This window comes from Simochromis diagramma, unplaced genomic scaffold (genome assembly GCF_900408965.1).
Source record: "Simochromis diagramma unplaced genomic scaffold, fSimDia1.1 OVJJ01000510.1, whole genome shotgun sequence".
Lineage (NCBI taxonomy): Eukaryota > Metazoa > Chordata > Actinopteri > Cichliformes > Cichlidae > Simochromis > Simochromis diagramma.
The window spans coordinates 4,321,840-4,331,680 of record NW_024387326.1 but is presented as its reverse complement, the minus strand read 5'-3'; the positions used below and the strand labels follow the sequence as shown (position 1 = coordinate 4,331,680).

Sequence of the window (9,841 nt, the reverse complement as noted above, 5' to 3'; positions counted from 1 at the left end):
TTTTTAAAAAACAAGTTTTATACCAAGTGTACTTATGTCTGTGAACCATTACCGAAAACTAGAGCTCTTTGGTTTTTGGGGGGATGACGTGGGCTGATGGTGTATTGTGCAGAACAGTTAAAAAAAAAAAAAAAAAAAAAAAAAAAAAAAAGCAGAGCATCTTTGCTGCGATGTCCTTTTGTTTATGACAGCACCGCCTTTCCTTGTGCAGCCAGTGCTTGACCTTGTGGTGAAAACAGCTGAAAGCAGCATCTTTTAATCACTGTGGATTATTATCTTTTTTTTTTTTTAATTTGCTATAGATTGATCTATATCTGGATACACAGGAATCAGCTGGTGCTTTTTTTTTGTTGTTTTTTTTTTTTCTTCTTGATTGCTAATATGATCATTTGAGTTTCCTGATAGTGTATTGTAACAGCTGGTTCTTGGGGTTTTTTTTCTGTCACATCGACTGCACTGAGCTTTAGACATCAGTCTAGCTGATGAATGCAAACTTGGACATTTAAAAAAAAAAAAAACTGGTACTGGCCACGAGAGGTTTTTAGAAGCCAATAAAATAAAGATCATATTTTGTATAGTGATGCATAAAGTATGTAGCAGTTTCTGTTTGATGTGAAGCTCCTTATGAAATCATTTTTCCTTTTAAAGAGGTTGGAGTTTTTCCCCAATTCTCTGCATGCAGACCTGCAGTTATGACTTTTGGATGTAGGTGTGTCTTCTGCCACCTACTGACAAAAGATGGCTCCTGCACTTGTGAAACCCTTTGTGCCACTTTTGGGTAACATTTAAGGAAAACTAGAATCCTGGAAATGCACAAATAATTGACAGAGAACATCTGGCACAAGTGTGTGCGCGCACAGGTGTTTGTAGGTGTGCTCAGAGCAGCACGACTAGATCTCCAGTCTAAACCTCAGTTTTAAGGTTATTGCTTGAAACTCTTGACACTGGTTTGAGATGCTTCGCATTGACAACACCGTGCCCTTGTTTACTTATTTGAAGTAGCTCCCGGAAAACCATTTTAAATCTCTTTCTGGAAACATTTTTAAAGACTTGTGGTGTTTTTGGCTTTCTGTTCTGATTTTTATATAAATGTGGGTTTTTTTCTCGTTTTTGTATTGTCCCTATCATGTATTGGATACATGCAACTGCAGTATCGTGTCCTAATTGTATCTTGTATTATGCATATGAAATAAATTTGGAGTTTTACCGACACGTGGGCTTGTCTTTTTGACCTTGCCTGATTTGCTGACCAGCTGCGGCGGCTGTGTGACAAATGTCGGGTAACACAAGGAGCTGGTGGATAAATGAAGGCATTGTCCTCATCCTTGATGCACTTGCGCGCGCACACACAAACACAATCCCCCTGAGTGCACATCTTTTCCCCCCCTTTTTATTGTCCCTCCATTACCTCTCTCCTGCTGCTCATCAGTATTCCAGCAGAGTAGGAGATGTTGCGTAATGATCACATCGACAGACAGGGGAGCAGAATTGCGTAACACATAAGCAGCCTCTAAAGACCAGAGGGATGGTTGTGTGTGTGTGTGTGTGTGTGTGTGTGTGTGTAAGATGGAGCAAAGACGGCGAGGAAGCAGGAGGTGGGGACAAGCAGTGGAAAGGATCAGGTAGTGGTAAAGATGGAGAGTGGGGGAGGGAAGATAGCTAGATGATGAAAAGAGAATGAGGGATGCGGTGCTGAGGATGCAGAGCTATGCATGTTGTCACACCGCGACATGAGCAAGCCAACCTTCCAGCTGGCTGTACACAGACACCAGCACGGGGCAGGACAGGCAGACGGAGTGCTAGGTGATGAAATGCAAAGTAATATCTGCTGGGATGGGTCCAGCTGAGGTGGGCTGGTGAGCAAGCTGGCTGCTCACCATTTGAGAATTCCATCCTTGCTTTGAATTATTGATCAAACGTCACTCGAATCTGTTTACCGCAATCAGAGCAATGAGCTGCTCCAGGACTCTCACGCACGAACCAGGGGTCTGAACCCACACAGAGACCACAAAGGAGGAGGACTCACCCCCGCACTGTCACGCACAAATGAGGACGACAAAATCAGCTTAATTTTTCCATGCTTATAATTTTTTGCCAATCTGTTTTTATTACAAACTTAAAAAAGAATCTCATACAATAAGAAACTGCAGTAGTAACTCCCCACTCCCGAGGGGGCAGCACAGAAAACAGGTCATTGCATCTCAGTAGTGAAATATTCATTATACATCTACAGGGTGTACAGATCAGATACAAAATAGGAAGAATAATAATAAAATACAGGCAGGAAAGAAAACACTATTTGTACATCATCTGAACATTTTATTAGATCCATTTTACTCTTAAATGTTAATGTTTATTCACGTTTTTCTTTTTTTACATAGAAAATAAATTTATTTTATGACAATGAAATATCCCAAAGTGCAAAGTAAAACGCAAACATCAATATAAGCAAAACGACATCAGAATACAAAATTCTTGTCTCCATCGTCATTCCTGCTCAACCCTGATTTTAGAACAGCCCGCATTCAGGTTTATGGTGCTTCCCCCCTTTATTTACTTCTTTCAAATATCTAAGAGCTGACTCTCCAGCTGTTATTAGGAAATTTAATACCACCATCGCCTCTATGCTTATTTTTTGTTTCAATTTTGGTTTTAATCAGGATGTGAGGGGTACAGAGAAATGTTTCTGGTCATGCATGAATCAAAGAATCCCTCCAAATGTTTTCACCATTAAATAAACCTAACGCCATCTAAACCAGGGTTGACAACAGTTCAGAGCAACATTCATTTCCTTCGTCTTTTCCCAAACCGGTTGCCTTCTTATTGAAGAGAGATATTGGAGAGAGGTAGAAACCCCTTGAATCCTTCAGGGTTGTTTAAAAACTTATGGCATTTCATTGAATTGGAGAAGGGTGTGTAAGTAAAGACAGTCTGGGATTATGGCTATAGTATCAGTACCATAAGGATCCGGCTGATGGAGCAAGGGTGGCTCAGTAAAGACAAAAAAAAAAAAAAAAAAAAAAAAAAAAAAAAACGATAAAGAGAAGGAACATTTTGTTCTTTTTAATATTAGCAGATCTGGGAATTGAAATGCAGAGAAATTAAGAGTGTTGGGGAGTTTATAATATACAGAGTGTGTGCTACGTGAAAATAGGACTAATTTTTTTTAAATTAAAAAAAAAAAAAAAGAAATAAAATACATTTTTTTGGTTTAAATGTAATGCCTATGGGGAGGAGTGCTGTCAGACTGCCCTCGGAGCACAGAAAGAGGTGATCAGCCATCTTTTCCTACACAAACCCACTGTAAACATTTCTAACTCCAACTGCAAACTGAAGAATGATTACATTTACCCGTCTTATTAGACATATGGTGTACAAGGTACAATAAACATTCAATACTTTATTCTGTACATCTTTATTTACGTCTCAATTTGCATATATTCATGTTATTTTTCTGAAAAAATAACTTCAGCATGTAAGAAACTAAACAAAGAATCTCAACATAAGAACTTTTTATACACATATTCCTGGACTCTGCATGTCTTATACAAATGTTTAAGTGATCATTTTCAAAAACTAAATAAAATTAAAAAAAAGGGTGGAAATAGATTCAAGATCAAAAAGAAAAAGCCTTTTCCCTTCACAACTGTAACATTTACAGAGGTGTACACTTCACCCACTCATTCCCTCTGAAACAAAAAGAACTAAAGCTTGCTGCATATGACAGTAATGCCACATTGCAAAACCAATTTGAGGACAAGACAAGGGTCCCTCTAGTACAAAAATATCTATAGTCTGAAAAACATTAACAAAATAACAAAAACAAAACTAAACAACCAGCCAACCAAGAGTGAGACTGACTGCATCTCTTTCCCGTTTGTGATGCAAATGTAGCTCATTGGAGTTTCCAAAGCATTTCATGACATCTGAATAAAATGTGCAACAGCCAAACGGAGGGCAAAGGAACGGTTCGGCATCGGGAGCCTGGTAATAAAGTGCTGGACCGCTGGACGTGGACATGTGGAGGTTACCCTTCTCTTTCAGGGACGAACCAACAATGACATCAGGCCCCGCTGTTAAACTGCACCAATACAAACATCAGATCTCTGACAAGCTATCCAATGACGCGACAGATGCCACAGAAGAACACTCCTCATTGCATCTCTGTTCGCATCACTGCAGCTGGGAAATGAATAAAAAAAGAAAGAAAGAAAATAAAGAGAGCAACCTGAACTGTACGATTCTGGTTTTTCCTTTGCAACAGCCGGAGGAGCAGAGATCGCTGGAGAATTTTAAGAGGACTGAGAGAATAGTGAGCCTTTGGCTTCAATACCATTTAAGCCCATCAGAAACGTGCTCTGGGTGTTAAAGTGTTGCTTTCTAAGCCAGTACACCCTGAATGGCACAGGGGGCAACAGAACCCTCTAGCTGCTTCTCTCTCTTCCCGTCTCCCTCCCTCCCTCCTGTCCATGCAGAGGAAAGCCTCTCCTTCATAGTCAAAGTCATGCTAAGCCATTTATCACAATCCCTAATGCTGAGCTACTGCTGCATTCCCCCCCCCCCCCCCCCCACCTCTCATCCTTCCCGCCTGTTCACCTTCATATGCTGCTGACTGGTGTATGTTTAAATATGTGTGAAACCATAATTTGCATCTTTATGTTCACAACTGGCCTAATCAGCACATGGTTATCGCCTTAAAATTCAAAAGATTCATTTGTTTTCACATTCATAAAAAAGGTACCCCCCCACCCCCACCCCCAAATCCATTTTGCCGACCTTCACAGCTGCAATTTCCCTTGACAGGTACAATACATTCAACTACTTTACTCTTAGCGCCTCGATTCTCCCCTTAGCTGCCCTTGCTTCATTGAAACCCCGGTCACGTGCCCATTCCAGCTGATGATAACCTGCTTTCAACATGCGTCCACCAACAAGACTTGAAATATGCCCGTGCGTCAGGTTGTTTCAAAGGTAACAGGGCTTCACTGTGCAAGCAACGAGTCTCTCAATCACTCTGAACCACGACCAAACAGAAGCGAACTATACGCACAGAGAACAGAGCCCCTCCACCAACCCCACCCCGTATTTGTGGCAAGTAGGGCAGAGCAGATTGCAGAGCAAAGTGCTGAGTTTTCCACAGCCGTCGTTCCCTGCAGGATTTGGCAAAGTCCTTTTTCACAGCATGACAGTGCAGTGCAAAATGGAGCTATACTAGAGTCCACTAGACTACAAGTCCCAAAAAACAAGAAGAAAAAAAAAAAGGAAAAAAACTCACATTAGCATTCATTGCAAAATCATAAACATGAAATTGGAGACGGCAAAAAGGTGGACAGAAAAAAAAAAAGAAAAAAAAAAAGAGCACCCATTCCAAGCCAACACAAATAACAGATAACAAGTAACAGCAATGGACACAGGAAGTAGGAGCAGGGTGGGGTTTGGGGCGGGTTATAGAGATACCAAACAAATCACACTAAATATTTAGTGGACATTGTAAATCTTTGTAGTAAAACTAATTCTTAACACGCATTAGTATTAGAACAATTTGTTAGAAAAACTGAAAATATCAGGAGGGTCATTGCCGTACACCCAACTGCTCCTGCGACAATTCTTATTACAAATGAAGGCTTAGTTGGCCAGCACGACAGGCTGGAAAGACTGGCTGGGATATTGCAGGTTGTAGCTTCCTAAACCCTCAACAAATGGTGGCTTCTCCATGTAAGAGATCCCTCCACTGCTGCCAATGATGCCCACGCTCTGGGCAGGAGGGCTGGAGAACGGATCAAATGGTGGGTGGGTGTTGATAGTGTGCGAGGGCTGGAAAGGGCTGGTAAGAGGCTGCATGGGCTGGGTGTCTGCATCAAAGTAAAGAGGGCCTGGAGATCCTGGGTAGACAAACTCTTTGGCGTTGGGGGAGAGCTGGCTGTGGATGGGACCCCCGAGGGAGTGCAAGGAGAGAGAGAGGGGCTTGTGCTTAAGCAGCTCTGGTGCTGAGATGGTGGTAGGAGAGCGGGAGAGTATCCTCTGGGATGGTGGTACGATGACACCAGAGCCTGCAGACCCTGACCCGGCCCCACTGCACTTCTTCATTTTGGTGGAGCCGAATTTGGTGGCGGCGAAGCTGGCAGTGGTGAAGGTGATTGGCTGTGGACGGGCAGCAGGAAGAGCAGCAGGTGGCTGCTGAGTGGAGAGGTAGGGCAGACCGCCGCTCGGAGGAGAAGGAGTAGATGTGTTGGAGGAATGGATGCTGGGATCGGTGGGTGTGCTGGAGCTGGGGTAGCTGAAGATTCCAGGGCAGGACTGGGCAGATAGGGGTGTGGGAGAACTGGAGAGGGATGGCATCAAGGAAGGAGATGCCTGACTTCCAACTGGTACAAACACTTGAGCATCTGGATTAAAGCCCAAGCTCTTGGCATCCTCCGTCTCTGCATCTAATTTAGCCTCTCTGATGACCCCTTCGGCCGGCTCGCTGTCACAACCGAGGCCAGGGGGGGACTCCAGATAGAGCACTTTCACTGCACCCTTCTCTCCAATCTGGTAGGACACCTCATAAGGGTCAATCCACACGCTCAACTCTGCAGGAACATTTGCCCGCACCTCCTCCGTGTCCAGCCCACTTCTTTTGGCAGCCAACTCCACCACAGGGTCCCTTGGTGCACCCAGGTGAATGCAGCGGAAAGCAGAGCCCCTGAGCGGGGCCTCGGGGTACCAGTGACCCTCAAAACGAGAAACTAGTATCTTCTCCAGCTCCTCGCCAAACAGGTCGGCTCGTCGACGAGGCAGCTTGTTGTACAGGTAGGACACGATGAAGTTGAGTGCGACCTTCACTTCCAGATGCATGTCTGCACCGGGTTAGTGCCAGTGTGGGAACAAAGTGTTCAAAGGGGATGAGATGAAAGTGAGGCAATGCAGTGGCAACAAATCTTTTTGTCCCCCTCTGGCTTATTGTGCAGTGTTTGATTCTTTTAGTGTCACCATGGTAAAGGCACCTTGAAGGCAGAGGCTGCAGGTTACAGGCTGTTTTGTGTTGGCAGGTCCTCAACTATGAAGACAAGAAGAGAAGAGCAATTTAACTTTGTGTGAAAATGAGGAATTTGTTTTTTCTGCTGATCTCTTACAACAGACAGTTAATGTGGTATTTTTGGAACACAGAAAGATGGGGCTACAGGGGGATTGTAATCAGAGTATAATTTTATAGTGAGCTTTAAAAAAACAAAACAAACTGAAGTCTTACATACAAGACAATTACCCACACAAAGTGCATCACAAGAGAAGAAATTCCTGCCACTACTTTAGATACAAAAAAAAGAAAAAAATGCCAAAATCCTAATGGAGTTATAAGCTTCCAACAACACTGAAAAATGCATAATACATGCACCTGCCAACCAGTGCAAGCATCGGGATATGGATTCAAATGCCTACTGGTGTTTTTTTTGTTTTGTTTTTTTTAATTACAGTAGTGATATGAAGTATAACTCCTGCACGATTCTCACTCAGAAGCAGCAATCCTAAAATGTACCCTTTTATATTTCCTGTTTATCAGCCTCAGGGTGGATGTAACAGATGCTGTGCGCTTCGTAAATCCTGCATAATCTGGATGCAATTGCATGAAGTGCTTCTTGCTTTAACACACAATCGTAGAAGAGTCCACTCGTCACCATGCACATTCCCACTGAGAGCAACATTATATGCATATCATAATACAAAAGGATGTACCGGAGAAGATGTGTAAAATGGAAGGACAGTTAGCCGACTCCACAGAACACAGTTTCCCAGAATGCACTGAATGTGTTCAACACCACCCCATCTCCCTCCCTTCACCTCTCCTCCCCTCCTCCTTCCTACATGCACACAAACAATTCACTCACATTCACTTCCCTGCCAGATGGGGATTCGGAAGCTAAGATTAGAAAAATGCCTCAGATTAAAAGGCAATTCTAATGTTGCTACAGATAAAGCTGCACAGCCTGCGCACAGGGCTGCAGGGGTGACACAAAACCACAGGTCTTGCATTTTTCCCCTTGCATAAAAAAGGGTGACATTGAAGGATAAGATCGGGGCTGTTAGGATGAGGCTATAAGTAGGGGCCCTGCATCATCTGAGGTGCAAATTCCTCACCTTAATAACGAGTTACACTGACAAAGAAAGGACTGCACCGGTCTTTTACCTGAAACAGCCATCATCAGTGTCTCCAAAAACCTTGAGTGCACAAACCTCTAAGCCACCTACTGCATTTCCTACCTCTCATTTAAAAAAAAAAAAAAAAAAAAAAAAAAAAAGGGAAGCAAGCAGCAAGATACACAAGATCCAATGTCAAACAATGACATTAGAGAAACAGCTCAGCTGTTGTCCGCAGATGTGTGGCTTTCAGAGTGAAATCTGAGGAATACAAACAAGACTCCAATCTTTCCACCACACCACCCCACCACCTTGCATAACTGAAACATTTGCATTTTCACTGGCAGACTTTATTCTAGTCTGGTTTTCCTTCTCGTCAGGTCATCAGCAGAATCTGGGGTGGTATTTTTTGTTTACATGCAGGCATTAGCACAGCGCTGACACAGTACTGCTAAACATCCACTATATACCAGACAAGCGGCACAGCTACACAATTTGCTATGAAAATAACAAAAACAAAAAACCGTGTATAAGGGCAGCAGAGGGAGGCCTGCATGATTGCCTAGAATAAGGATATGAATGTTGCAGGAATTTGTACCAGTGTCCCTCACTTACCAAGAGAAATTAAACTGTCTGCTACTTTAATTTTCCTTACGTTTGGAATTTTGTGCACATGTGCCTCCTTTAAAAAAAAAAAAGAGAGACAAACATGGACAAATGTCTTCAATGTTTGCAAGAAAGCATTAAGGTCTACCTGGAGAAAGGATTAGTGACATTTGCGAGTCAAAAGGCAGTGGACCAGAGAGGACATTGGTTTAGCTGATGTGCAAGTGGAGAAGCCTTCCCTGGCAAATTGTCGCTGTAAATTAAATTATAAAGCTAATTAAGTGGTGAGCAGCCTATCGACCAAGTATCTGAGGAACGAAGGCGGCAGCCCCCCCTCTCTCTCTCTCGGCATAAACACCCCCGCAAGCACAGCAGAAGGAAAATAAACGTGAGCTGAACACACTCCGGGAGGCTCGCTTTAGCTAATCTATAACGGGCTCGGGCAAAACAAAAGCTGTGTCTTTCCAGGGGCTCAACCCTGTGCACCTTCTCTAACGGACAGCTAAAGCTTCTAGAAGAACAATAACAGCAACATCCCGCTGTCAACAAATTTATATTTGTTTATATATTTGTTTACATTTTTTACAGTCCTTGCATTATCAGGGACTGTAACATCTAGTCCTTTTTTATTGAACATAAAAGCAACCAATTCCGCGCACCGGCTGACGGTTAATTACTCACCTAGCTTCACTGATGTACTAGCTTGTCTTTGTTTTTTTAAATTCCCTTACGAGGACTCCGATTTCATGTGTCGACTCACTGGTTCAGATGCGAAATAGTTTACATTTTTTTCACCATCATAAATATATATTTTTTTCTCCCCCACAGCTGCCCAAATAATTGAAAGCCTCTCCAAGGTTTCCCCACTTTGTCTTCAGCTGACAGTTTGCATGGAGGGTCCAGTAAACTTTGCTGTTTGACAACCCAGCGTATTTATACAGTGTGACTCGCCCACACCCCCGTGACGACAGGGACTACTTTCTTCCTATTATTATCTTTTCAACATAGCGGTTCTGACGCTCCTGTCGAAGCATAATGTGCTCCTGTCGCCACTATATTATTATCTGTATTTCATAGGTTTAGTTTATCCAGATTTAAGCTGATAAAAATAAAAGTGACT

General features: G+C 42.9%; 1 protein-coding gene across 1 annotated transcript; it reads right to left on the bottom strand.

Annotated features, from left to right (window-relative positions):
• Positions 1-2,061: 2,061 nt before the first annotated feature.
• Positions 2,062-9,640, bottom strand: LOC120717709 (protein Tob2). The gene is made up of 2 exons (XM_040005905.1): positions 9,403-9,640; positions 2,062-7,039 (listed from the first exon to the last, which is right to left on the bottom strand). The coding sequence occupies exon 2, from the start codon at positions 6,835-6,837 to the stop codon at positions 5,626-5,628; it is 1,212 nt and encodes a 403-aa protein (XP_039861839.1). The 5' UTR covers positions 6,838-7,039; positions 9,403-9,640; the 3' UTR covers positions 2,062-5,625.
• Positions 9,641-9,841: the final 201 nt, after the last annotated feature.

Bases quoted from the DNA above. Each gene is read 5' to 3' on its own strand.
- LOC120717709 (XM_040005905.1), bottom strand. From the start codon at position 6,837: ATGCATCTGGAAGTGAAGGTCGCACTCAACTTCATCGTGTCCTACCTG.